Source organism: Brachyhypopomus gauderio, chromosome 1 (genome assembly GCF_052324685.1).
Source record: "Brachyhypopomus gauderio isolate BG-103 chromosome 1, BGAUD_0.2, whole genome shotgun sequence".
In the NCBI taxonomy this organism is placed as follows: domain Eukaryota; kingdom Metazoa; phylum Chordata; class Actinopteri; order Gymnotiformes; family Hypopomidae; genus Brachyhypopomus; species Brachyhypopomus gauderio.
In genome coordinates, this window is record NC_135211.1 from 35152927 (window position 1) to 35166887 (window position 13961).

Below are 13961 nucleotides of genomic sequence, written 5' to 3' on the forward strand. Positions count from 1 at the left end.
GCACACACAGACACACGTCAGCACACACAGACACACGTCAGCACACACAGACACACGTCAGCACACACACACATCAGCACACACAGACACAGACCAGCACACACAGACCAGCACACACAGACCAGCACACACAGACCAGCACACACAGACCAGCACACACAGACCAGCACACACAGACACACGTCAGCACACACAGACACACACCAGCACACACAGACACACATCAGCACACACAGACACACATCAGCACACACAGACACACATCAGCACACACAGACACACATCAGCACACACACACACACACACACACACCAGCACACACAGACACAGACCAGCACACACAGACACACGTCAGCACACACAGACACACGTCAGCACACACAGACACACGTCAGCACACACGTCAGCGCACACAGACACACGTCAGCGCACACAGACGCACACTAGCGCACACAGACGCACACTAGCGCACACAGACACACACTAGCACACACAGACACACACTAGCACACACAGACACACACCAGCACACAGAGACACATAACAGCACACACAGATACACAGACACACACCAGTGCACACAGCAGCGCACAGAGACACACATCAGCCCACACAGACAGATAACAGCACACAAAGACACACAAAAGCATACACACAGACTCATATCAGCACACACACACACACACACACACACACACAGACGCACCCACGCTCCACCCAACAGCTTAGTCACACTTCCAGCTGGGTACCTTTGGTCTCCTAGCAACCTCAACCTCAGCAATTTGACTGGAGGCACCTCTGGAAGGGAACCATCGCTGGGCAGGAGAGCTTCCAGACTTCTGTATCACAACACTCTGAGAATGGCCCGCACTCCTTCCTGGGAAGACTTTCTCCGTCTCCCCGGGATAGGCATGAATATGCCACAGCTGTATTTTAGCCTCGTTAGTCAAATGTCACCCCCCCCCCACCTTTGGGAAAGAGCAAAGTTAACTTCGTCTCACACAATCCATGTGAATAAGCTCATTCTCATTGTTAACTAGGACGAATTGAGCCATTACAGAGGGGCCGTCTGTTGTGGACATGAGTCCGTGTCCTGGTTTCACACGTGCACACACTCGGGACATGGGACGTACTGCTGTCCCCCGCAGTGTCTCGCAACCCCGGAAACACAGCTGCCAAAAATGTAAACAACCGCCAATTATATAATGATTTGTCACTACAATAATAGAGTATTTTACCCTGTGAGAGGCTTCTGGCTGTTCTTTGCATATTTGTGAGGTGCTCCATGTTTAAAATTAGGGTTAATGTACAATACTAAGGGCTGATGTCTATAGTGAGACCATGTCTGCTGCATTTGGTACAGTATGTCAGTGTGTCACGTGCAGTGTGTTGCTGACAGAACTAGTCCTGAACATGGAGGTTGTGTCAGTTTTCTGAGGCAGACTCACAGCAGGAATCGACAGCCTCCATTTGCACGTGTACCTTGGTCTTTCCCATAACATGTCACTGCGATGTGTGAAAGTAATTTAACAAGGGGGTGTGTCCTGTAGTCTGCAGAAACGCGAACGCTTAAACAGTGACACACACTCTCTCTATCTCTCTCGGTTCACCTCTGTCTTGTTTAAATGACAGCCTCTAACATACTAAGCGTTTTGGTGCAGATGTACACGTGATGAAACGCGCGAGACGCAGGAAGTGGGAATGCTTACGTCTAAATCATCCGCCGCAACTCTCCCTCTAGGAACTGAGTCACGGTTGGTCCTGCACTCGTTCCCATATTGACTTGCAATGAGCCGTCACCGCGTTTTGGGTCTCCATGCCGGAGACACTGCAGTTCCAAAGCTCAGCAGAGCTGCAGTTTCAGGTTCACATTTGCCTTGATGCATAGTAGCAGCTGAGATCGCTGCGGAAGAAGCCCAAACTGACCTTAGATGAGCAGAGCTTCTGTTTCTCCTCATGTGCACGACAGCCATCATGAGCCGGTGAGGGATTGAGCTGGTGAGTGATTGAGTCTGTGCGTGTCGAGCATACAATTGCTTTGACCCAGGCTGTGGATGGTCAGATATTTGCTGCCCCCTGATAAGTCTGACAAATGGAGGTAAGGATTGATCAGTTCTCTCTAAAACACAATGCAGTTGTCTCATCACTCATGTGGTGTGTGTGTGTGTGTGTTGCTTTGGTGAGAGCATGTGCACTGTAGAGATAGCAGAAACACGGTTCCTTTGAGGTGGGCGTGTATGTGATTTATAGATGTTGTCGCAGTATGATGGGCCCCGGGCACGATATCTTTATTGTTTTTTACTCTTATTTATATCAGCATGCGTCCTCCTGTCTCCTGTCTGCATACCTGAGGAGCGACAGTCTCACCAGCCCACACACATAATCCATATTATCGCCCTCCATCATAACAGGAGGAGGTCACGGTGGACGGGAGGGGAAGAGGAGGTCACGCTTCGGGACACGAGGAGGAAGGGAGGAATTATTATGGTGGTAGAGGTGAGGGAGAAGAACACAGCAGTTTTGGAGGGGTGTGCGTCTGCACGGTTCCACTGGTTCCACTGGGAAAGAGGGATGAGTCGACCCAACAATCAATTCCTTGTCTTTGAAGCACTGTGATCTCTGCGCGCCAGTGGATGAGCGATTCTGACGGGAACGTCGCACTGTTAACTTGATCCGACGAGGACCTCGCGTGACTGTCGAGGGTGATTTTTGCTGGGCACTTTTCCCGCGTCCAGGGTTGACTGGGAGATTCCGATGGTGCAGAGACGGCTGTCTGATGCCGTCAGAAGGATAGAGCGCCTGAGAGGGAGAGAGTGGTGAAAGACAGACAAAGGAGGAGACTGGTTGTGAAAGGCCAGCAGTCAAGGCTCTGACAGAACAGAGCAAGAAGGTGGGGTGGTGGGGTGGGGGTGGGAGTGAGGGGCAATGCAGTGATTGCCCTCCGGCTTCTTTTGTCTGGCCAAAGTCTGCCCATACCACAGCGACTGGAGTGGAACACAAAAGGCGGGCGTCACTTGGCCTCGAACAAGGCCGCAGTAATGAGCGCTCTCTGAACCCTTGGACGGTCTGGGTTTTTTCTTTCTTTCTTTCTTTCTTCAGTCCAAGGCCTCGCGATTGATTGTCCGCGGCTAACCGCCACAACCCCGGGACTTGATTATGCCAAAATCAATAAAGAGATCGAGGGGTCGGACGTCACAATGGAGCGCTGCACACATCATCTGTGCGTCGTGAAGCGGGACTAGTAGGACTGTGTCTCTGTGGGGTGGTTTGTATGCTGAAGATGATTCTCAGGGAAGGGGCCAGTCCCCTTTCCTTGTGGCTGCAGGGCTCCTTTGTGGCTCTTCCTGGAATGAAAGTCTTAACCAATCGGTTCACTTTCTTGGCCTGAATGGCACCCCATCATCCCTCCTCCAAAGTGGGCCAGGCTCCTCCACAGCAAAGCATAAACTTACCAGTAAGAATGCAGTTAATTGATGGACAAAACCATTGTGTTCATCCTTTTGTTTGCCGTGTTTAGCTAAAAAAAAAAACATGATGTGGAACAGAATTACGAGAGTCTGTATAGGTGATGTGATGACCGAGGGGTCGTCTCCTCAGGGGCAGATGCCGTTTCGCACACTTATTTGAGCCGCTAAATTGCCTGGCCATGCACAGGGGCTTTACGTGTTGCATTGGGCCGTGTCTAACAGCTGTTTGCAGAGTTATGCTGATTGGCAGGGCTTCTGCTAATGTGGTTACGGCTGGTATCCTGTGCTGACTGCTTGTGGCTCAGAGACCGAGATCCAAAGGATTGGGGTAGGATCCATCCATGAGATCTGTTCCCCTTTTCAAGGTAATAATGTGTATCATTCTCCCAGCATCTGGTCACTATTAAGAAACCGAAAACCATATCGACTTTTAATTGACCAAACCCACTTTCAGGTAGAGCTGTTCCGCTTATTTTGGATAACTGTTCTCGAAGTAGGACAAAAGTGCTGGATGTTCTACAGAAACGCTGATGCCATTCACTTTCAGTCCAATTCACTTAAATGTTTGTTGGCTGCACTGTGTTGTCGCAAATTGGAGATGGTCCGGCCGGCCAAGCGCTAAAGTGCTTTAATGGAGTAACGGACTATTAGCTCGCGCTACGGTTACATCTTTCATTTTGGATGTAGAATTTCTCCATCTCTTGTTCGGCCCTTATTCTGGATGGTATCGAACACCTCTGCACATTGGCCCTGTATATATGTACACGCATGGATCGATCGGCCTCCAACCACTTGGCAACTCAATCAATCACTGCAACTTAAGCTTAGTCGATTCCCTTTGTCTTCTGAGTCTTCCTCCAGACTGCCAATATCTGCTTTTCAGCTTTTAGCAGACTGGGTGTATTTAAAGGGTCTTGTGCCACTGAGATTTGCTAACTGAGCCAATAGATTCAGGGAGACATCCATATGAGTGGGGTGTTTTAAGCAGAAGCTCAATTATCTGGGCAGTAAGGTTTGAGAGAACAACCATATACTACCAGGGAACAAATCGCATCTCGGCAGCATGTATGTAAAAGATGATTGGTGTGTGACGCTTGCTGTAGTTTCTATTAGATTCCAGGGAGCAAACCCCGTAAATGGCTAACCCTGTATTTATGAGGCCTGCGCTAGTCATTTTTCACCAAGTAACCTTGGTACATGTGCGTGGAATGTGGAGTTTACTCAAAAAGAAGCGATGCTGAGGGTCATGTGATCAACGCTCCCTCCACCCTGCACCCCTGACCCCGGCTCTTGGCCAAATCGAGATAATTCAGCCTAACGAGGTCTTTCCTGCTGACTGCTCACAACTTCAAATAAATAAAACAAGTCGAGCTGGCCTGCGAAGACATGGAAATGTGCATGCATTACTGGTATCAAAAGCCTGAGCTCTCCACTAGTTTGGAAACATAGAGCATATATTGACATAGGAAGTTTTCCTATGTTGACAGAGCTGTGTGCCCAAAGGCACTGGCAGAGTTATTTCAAAGAACTGCTTGAGGTGAAACTCAATAGTCTAGTTTCTAGTTGTTAAATTTATTCTTTGCTCATTCACAAATCATGTAAATCATGCTGATACTTTACTTCATAGTTCATTCAAATCTTGATTGCAGTCTAGTCTAGTGATTTTAAAGAGGAACAGACCTTTTCATAAAATATCCTATAGAGAATCTGTATTATAACATGGCATGTAGCAGTTCACCAACAGCAGGATAGTATCTGCTGTGAAGCAAGCACTTCAGACACTAATAAGGCATGGAAGTGGGGACTGGCTAGCATTTACCCAGAAGGTAATGCTAACTGACCCCACTGGCTCTCTTTCCATGACAGAAATTAGCTTTTCCAGTGACGAGTTCAGCGAAAAAGAAAGCCGAGACGGTGTGAAAAACAATTTGAAGGAGGAGATTTAAGGAAGTCTAGCCTTATTGCTTGCATTCATTTAATCTAAACGCTGCCCCCTTTAAAGAGTGTTTCTCTGTGCTTAGTGGTGGGTTTAAATGGAAGAGGGATGAGATAAGTAAATGAGGACCATCTGTAGAGGCCTGTGTTTCCATCCTGTGAGGGACTATGTAGCGTTGTGGGGGACGTCCCTCAGCAGTCATGGACTAACGGCAGAGACTCGATGAAAGACTAGTTGCTGAGGCGGTAGTACTATTTGCTGGTCTCTGGAGATAACAGACCATGATTGAAGAGTCTGGGTCTACACGGTGGAGAGAATCGTGAGTGGCGTGTGTAGACGACGCACACACCTAATTCACGAGGAGCGTAGGAGTCTGGCTTTGAGGTTTTGTAGACCACACACACATCCACGCTTGAGACCTAGGGCTGCCACACGAACCCATCCTGTGTCTTGGCGGCCACCCAAAAAACCTTGAGGCCATCGAGCAATGATCGAGCTCTCTCTGCTTCATACGACTGCTAACCCCCTGTCTCTTCCTCTCTCTCTCTCTCTCTCTCTTTCATTTCCTTTCCCTTAATCCCTCGCTTTTAACACCTCCTCCGTCTTTTCATCTTGCCGGGCTCCTGGCATGACGTCATCTACTCCTCTCCTTCCGCCCGATCGCTCCTCAACACCCTGGCCTCGACATTCTTGCCCCTCTCTGCATTTCGTCTCCACCCTGCTACCTTAACCACTTCCCCCTTCTCCGGAGAGATGCTGTGGGGAAGCAGCATGCTGTGATTTGTCGTGCCGGGGTGCTTTGGGTTTTTGGGCAGGCCGACTTCACGAGGGCCGCCAAGGGTGCCGATCTGCCGCCATGCGCGAAGACGGATAGCGTGCGGCGCCTTCCACAATTCTTATTGGCTCGTTAATAGGGAGCAGGCAGTGCGTTGGAAAGGTCTGGTGTCAAATTGTTGAGGTATTTATCAATTCCAAGAGAGATTCACAGTTGGAACGGATGTTTTCCACCTTCCGTCTGATTCCCAGCATTATAAATTAAATAATAATAAATCCGTGCCTTCCTCCTTTTTTCTCATCCACTCTCTTTTTTCCACCTATTGATTTAAGAGATTATCTCTTCCCCAAAGCCTAAGAATTTGGCCTCAACTTTACCTCATGGTCTTTCTAACACTAGCGATCCTCCTAAAACACCTAGAGGTTCCCCCAGTCATCGTTTTGCAGGACGTGTTGTTTCCCTTGAACTTCCACACACGATTTGACTCGATAACCCAGTTTGATTCTGGATGTTTCAGCCACCAGAGCTGTGCTGAGCTTCGACACCAGCTGGAAACGGCTTCACTGTTCTCTCGTTTTCAGAGCCAGAGCATTGTGTAGTGTGGTGCCTTCCTGACTGGAGCAGGCCTGCTTCAACTCATCAGCTAAACACCTTGACATTCCTGAACTGAGGTGCTTGTGTTACAGCTGGCAATAGCTAAACCCAGCAGTGCTAGTCCTGGCTGCATTTGACACCCCCCCCCCCAATCACAGTCAGAGCTATTATTACTATGTAATTTTCCCATCTAGTCAAATTTCCTAATGTCAGCTATGTAGGTCCCAGTGTGCACTTTTGTACTCATTTGTTTATATACATTTGTGAGTTCTGTAAGCAAAGGGGGGGATTGTACATGTCTGGTGAACCCTGTCATGCTGTTAACAACAGATTCTACACCTCATTTAGGGCAGTAATGAGTTACTAATAGTCTAATTACCAGCCTCTGTGTTCGAACTGCAGTCACAGCCATGAATATACCTTGATCAAAAAAGTAAATGACAACTAATTCTCTCTATCTCTCCATCCCTTTGTCTTTCTTGCTCTCTTCTTCTTCTTCTCTTCTTCTCTTTCCATTATGCTTGATCGCCTCAGTCAGAGTGTCATGCATTGACTGTGGTACCACGTGTGTTCAGAGCAGCACTTTCCGTCCGTCTCTTTTTCTCAAGCTCTTTCTCAGACTTTATCCATTCCATTCATCATATGTAGCCATTTTGCTGCCGCTTGTCTTATGCAGGCATTCAGCCCAGATGTAAAAAAAGCTCTCTATGTACTGCTTGGACCACACACACACACACACACACACACACACAAATACACAATAGACAAGTGGGCATTGGTATTTGATTTAGGCAGTAGACAGTTCTGTGGAGATCTCCATTTGTAAGACACTTCAAGGCCTCTAAAAGCATCTGATGCTTTTATATCAACTTAAAGTACTGCTAATGGCACACGAGAACACCTCTGAAATGGGGCTAAATTGCAGGGCTTTTCCTGAGATAACTGGGTTATTTGTTCCCATTTGACAAAGGAGATGGAGAGAAGCAGGTGTGGAGAGAGAGAGGGAGAGAGAAAGAGACAGAGAAAGAGAGAGCGAAAGATAAAGAGCTTTGCAGACAGAAAGTGTAGTAAGTAGACTAATGGAACGTGACCACAGGGAGATTATTGGTGAAGCGTACCAAGCCCTAAAGCAGTGTGACTGGGTCATGACTTCCAGACACAATAGGCATGAAGGTCTTGGTTTTCACCAGAGGTCATTCCCTTTTGCTCTGTGAGAAAGTAAATGTGTCTAGATTACACACCAGAGGAACTCTTGTTTCGGGCCCATATTAAAGAGACCTGTCGCACCACTTGCATAGCTAAAAGCAAATCCATGTCAAGATTTTTACCTGAGCCTTGAGATTAAAATTCAAATCAAATCAAAGAATAATGCATTTATATGGTTACAAACATCTTGGGCAAAGCCCCATGTGAGCAATGCAAAAGTAACATCAAGGATGAATGAGGATTAAACCTTGAGAAGAACCCTAGCTCTATCCCTAACCCTAACTTTAACCCTTACTCTAACTTTAACCCTAGCAAAACAGTTTTTGGTAAGCTGAGTGTATACCATTCTACATGTCTTTGTTTTTAAAGGATTTGGTAGACAAGGCAAAAAATGTATTTTCAGGCACCTGGCTTGACTTATTCAGATAACAGCTTCATATTACATCCTTTAAGCACCACATGGAGACATTTTGTGCTTTCTGATTCATTTACGACAACAGCAAGCTTTTAAACTGGTGTTGTGACACTCTGAAAGAACTAAATCTATTCTGATGACTCTGCCCAGACTTCTGTACGTCTGTAGTTACTAGTTGGAGGACGGCCATGTTGCTGCTAGCTCTGTGAATTAGCCTCATACAAGTTACTGATTCATAACGTAGACGGCCTTCTAGAGCCACCCCAGTGTTAAAAAATATCCGGGACAATAAAGGAGGAAATGAAGACAAAAATAGGATAAGTAATGTAATGCGCTTAATGAAGTGCATCAACTTACCTTCTTGCTCAGGGTTCTTTTACAATTTTGAAATGAGACAATTAAGTACAGCTTGCAAAAACGTGCTGTAATTATGACAACATATAACCGTTATAGTGACTGTGTAAAACGTAGTTTAGAGTATTATTTTCTCTAAGTCTGTTGATTTAGTAATTCTTCCCCTTTAAGTGTATTTCCTGTGAAGGATTAAGTAGCATTACTGTGGTTTAAATTAGTTTCCCAGGTCCCAAAGCATAGAGACTTATAAGACTTATGAAGTGTTGTGTATATTCCTTCTAGAATACTCTCTTAGTTTTCAAACAATTTAGATTTAACTTGAAGAGGGTAAACAGTTTAAATTTTGAAAGTACACTTAACGTTCCCTTTCCTAGAACTTGGAAAGACCTTGGGCTTAATGACAGAAAACATGTGCGTTGACCTCATCATAAAGGCTGCAAAGGAGAGAACTGCGAAAGCCATAACCAGGTCATGTGGAGTAAAATATGAACTGTAGGCATTGCAGTCTTGATAAATCATGGAGTGCAATGCTCTCTGATCTCAGTGAGGTAACCCTGGAGCAGTTTTGTTTCCCACTTCCCACTTGCACGCAGTCGCAATCAAACAGCTGGTGCAGGTGGACAGAAACAAAGGCATCGAGTGTTCGGCGCTGTGGCTCATATTGCTGACACGTACGATCATTAGACTGGGTTCTATCTGAGACCCTGGGACCACATATGCTTACTGAAATGTCAAAAAGGGGGTGGTGGGAGGGGTTCAGGTGGTGAACTCGATCGTAACTTTTCTCGCATTTTGGGGCTGAAGCGTCACGTGGCCAGCTGGGAGAGCAGAACAGCTTCCAAAAAAGCGCCAAGCCATCCACGAGCCTTACAGACACGGTTGTTCCTTCTGTGAGCTGAGCCGGAGGTGGGGAGGAGCCTTGACGAATTCCTTGGGATAATTAAGAGTTTACAGAGATCTTGTTATTGTACGCGGAGGGGGTGCCACGCGGCCACAGTCGCCGCGGCGACTGTAACGCCGTCTCCTGCTGCGCTCCAGAACGGAATGATCTGATAAGCTGTGAGGGCCCCCAGTCTGGCAGAGATTCCAGGGGGCTGCCACTCCAACATAGGAGCTTCCAGCTCCAATTAGTTCTGCTCGACTTTTTTGCTCACTGTTCTGGGCTGCTGCCACAGACCGCCATTTTGACCTTTGGGCACGACAGCTAAATTGTTGAGTCAGTGTCCAGGTACCTAAACATCTTATCTAGGATACAGACAGAAAATAAAATGACCTGTTTGGGTGCTTTGGAAAGAGGGTGAAATATAGAGGGAGAATTGGATAATACTGTAGCCTGACAAGTCTTCATGTCCCTGATATGGGTATCCAGGCAAGATGGTCTTTGTAAGACCCAGTCACTGCTGAGTGGGTTTATACAACAAAGCTAGGTTTTCACGGTTTAGCAAGCATGCAAGGTCAGTGTAAGGTAGCCTGAATCACTGCGGCTGTTGAAGGTAAACCTCAAAACTAGAAGTAACTTAGTTCAGCTCAGTGGTGTCTTCAGCTCATCCTGCTGATCCAGAAATCATACATTATAGCACAGATTTACATTCATGAAGCAATTCACGTATCTGGCTCTGGACTATTTACCAGATAAGTATACGTACGATTGATTTTCACATTCTTCAGGAATCATTATGAAATTCTGATTGTGTTCCTTTTCGCAACTGGATATTTATCATAAATGGGGTTACTTTTTACAGTTATAATCTTCCTCTGATGTTTTGGGTGGCCACTGAAGCAACTAATATGCCCTTCATTGCAACACAGACTGAAAAGAATAAATGACTTCAGCCTAACACCCACCACCAACTATGTCAAGTAAATCATGGTCACCCACAGAAATGCCACGATTGGCCTTTCGAAGTTTTTGAGAACTGGAAAGCTGCTAAACTGAATAATTCTCTGGCACTGGAAACCCACAACCCCCTCCTGCAAATCCCAACAGAGAAGAGAGTCTGATGAGGCTCCACAAAGCCCTGCCTCAATAATTAATAATCTATTATGTGTCAGGGCAGAGAGAGTTGCTCGAGGAGGCAGGACGCCACATTTCTCATCCTCGGCCTTCTCATTAGCTCGTTGTGAAACGAGCAATTAGCCCCCCGCGACACCGGCGCGTAATCTGCTCGAGCTAACATGCTCGTGGGCTGCCAGCGCTTTGTGTGTGCCTACCGATCGCCTTAACGTGTGCTAACAGGATTTAAGATGCTGATTTGCAGCCATTCTCCGCCTCTTCCCGACGGTTGTCCGTGTGCGCACACGTCTTGTCAGTTTGTCGCCGTTTGTTTTTTTAGCTTTTGCACAGTGGCTCCATTGTAAGCCTCATTACGCCACTTGCGCAGTTGAATCCTCGCATACAGACTGCACACCCTGACACCATATTAATGAACAAAACACTGACCAAACATAAGGTCTTCACCTCGGCATTACGAATGTACGACACGCATGATCTTTTGAGCACTACGCCGCCGCTTTGTTCTCTGTTCTCTCACGAGGGGAAAAGGAGGGTAATTAACAGTCAAAAGTCCATGATGTGGTAAGAAGGCAAGTCTATAAAAACACGTCAAGCCGATGGCAATTATCAACACTACAGGAGCCCAAACACCAACAGGCTGAACTGGTGGAAACAACAATCAGTCTTTGAACTCAATGCTCATTACATTCAATCTGTAAACAGTCGATTTCCTTCAGTTATGTACCCAGTCCAGGTCATTACTGTATGAAGATCTAAACAAAATGTTAGCATTTTCCTTCTTTTATTGCTATTTCTATACAACAGTCCCAGCAACCTCCATCTCCTATTAGGGAAAATATGCCCAAGGATGTCTGCATGGCTGATAAGCAGCAATGGCATGAATTCATGATTATATGGATTTTTCCCCTGAATGAAAGCTGGTTAACCTGACGTGTCTAAGGAAAGCGTGGGGGTCACTGACATAATCGGATGTTTTCCAGGTTGCACTAAGGCCTCAATCTGTAGCCCAGATTTACAATTTATTCGTATAGGACACCATCTAATAGAGTAGTTAGCCTTAACAAGTCATGGCTTCTACAGTATTCTCTATTACCCCCAAATACCATACTGCAATACACAATACCACAGCCCCCCTGCTCATGTCCCCTTAAGCCCCTACAGAATTGGAATTGTTTTGTTGACATACATTGGTTAATATGGAAAGGATAAGCAATATATATCCAAACATAACACACTGAAAGTACAACCTCTCCCTTTTAAAAGCATATTTGAAATTCACTGTGTGTTTTAATTGTTGCCCTACCGCGAAGACAGAATCACTCAGCGATTTGTTAGACAGGCCACTTTATTAACCCCCAAGGGAAATTCATGGCTTACAGCAGCAGGCAAAGTACAGTGCAGGAAAGAAGTGTCTGTAAATGGTGGTAAAGTGCTTGTAGCAACAGGCTTTCCGTTTCTCAGTCAGTGACTTTTGCAACGCCTGGTCTTCATTAGCGGTCTTCATTAGTAATTAATTAGAAGAGAGGCTGAAGCGTTTTCTAAACTGAATGCTTTTGGTAATGCTTTTTCTACAGGGCTGCCACTGGAACCAATCCATCTATATATCCATTAAAAGACGAGTTCTAAAACTACTTTATCACGCGAACTACCCATTTTTCACATTGTTAATATATTGCAGGGAGGTTTTGGTTCTCTGCAAATGTCTGGTATTTTATTGATAATCTCTCAAGGGTAAAAGGGTTGTAAGAAGATAAAAAATTGTTCTGTGGGAAAGTGCTTATATCGGTTGTTTGTCATAGAGGCCATGTGGGCGGGTAACTGCCCTGCTCTGAAAGTACTGAGCTCCCCATTGATTGGCCAAACAAAAGGCTCATGCTAATTAACCTCTTCAGCTTCCCTCTCTTCTTCCCTTCTTCTCTCTCCACCTCGCTCGCCGTCCGCACTCTCTAGCGCCCTTCGCAAATGGCGCCATCAATAGCTTTTGGAAGCAGCTAAATGGGATCACCCCTTCACTCTGAATGGGACCCCCACATTGGAGCAGTGACACATGCTGTTTGGCATGCTTGTGTTGGAACTGAGATTTCAGTCATGGAAGAAAAAAAATGTCAAAATGCTCAAGTCACAGATGTTGGCAGAGCGTGTTGGTGTGAGTAGTGCAAGGATGTATAAAGACATGTCGGTAATTAGAACCGTTATGGGACTGTTACGGGTGTTTCAAAGTTTTCTGCTTTGTTGGACGTTTGCCAGGTTTCTCGCATTAATGCTTCATCCTGTCTGACTTAACAGAGACCTGAGTGAGAACTTCATCCAAGCAATTCCTCGCAAGGCCTTCCGAGGGGCTACAGACATCAACAACCTGTGAGTTCGCCACCTATCTCCAACATACGTTACTAAAGTAAAACACACGAATAAATAAGTAAATAAATACAAGCAAGGAATCTGTCTGTAGTTGTTGAACATCTTTTTTGTGCAGTACTTTTTAATACTGACGTCAGCTCTGGTAGTGCAAAGTTACCATCCACTATTTGAACACCCTTGAGTCTCAAATGCCTCCTCTTAACTAACATGTAGGCAGCAAATACATAATTAATTGCCTCCATTCACTTAGTCAATGCAGCTTAATTCATAATCGAGCTATCATAAATACCACAGGGAATAGGTACAGATCCTAATGGCTTTACAGTTCATAACTAAATCAGTATTGATTTCACCCGACAGTGTGCTTAGTTTTCAGCTATAATAATCTATTGCTTATGGGAATTACTGTTATTATACAGACTACAAGAATAATGAGGTAGTTGGTGTGGTGTTCTGTGATCTCATCAATTTCATTATGTAATTCATATTGGAACAGGTTATGTGTATTGACCCCATTCACCGCTGAAACAATTAAGTATTTTAACTAATTCTTTCAAATTTCCTTTTCACTCCAGTCAACTAGACAAAAATCACATCAGCTGTATCGAAGATGGAGCCTTCCGTGCACTTCGGGGCCTGGAGGTTTTGTAAGTCTCACACACACACACACACACACACACCCTTTCTGAAATGCACTTTTTACCACTATCACCCTCATCTCATTATGGAAGTGCATCTCTTAAAACTAATAGTAGCTGAACAAAATTGGAGAAAGGAAGATTGGTGAACTCATGAACATGGCGAACATGGTGAACTGTTTTGACAGAGTTCACCATGTTTTG

At 45.6% G+C, this 13961-nt stretch overlaps 1 protein-coding gene across 4 annotated transcripts in view; it reads left to right on the forward strand.

Moving 5' to 3' along the window:
• The window catches only part of LOC143518849 (slit homolog 1 protein-like), an 89625-nt gene that overhangs the window by 35291 nt on the left and 40373 nt on the right, over positions 1–13961 (forward strand). For all 4 annotated transcript variants that reach the window (XM_077011678.1, XM_077011688.1, XM_077011694.1 and 1 more), the window contains exons 5-6: positions 13048–13119; positions 13695–13766. In XM_077011678.1, the coding sequence (XP_076867793.1) occupies positions 13048–13119; positions 13695–13766 (144 nt within the window). The remainder of the gene's footprint in view (positions 1–13047; positions 13120–13694; positions 13767–13961) is intronic.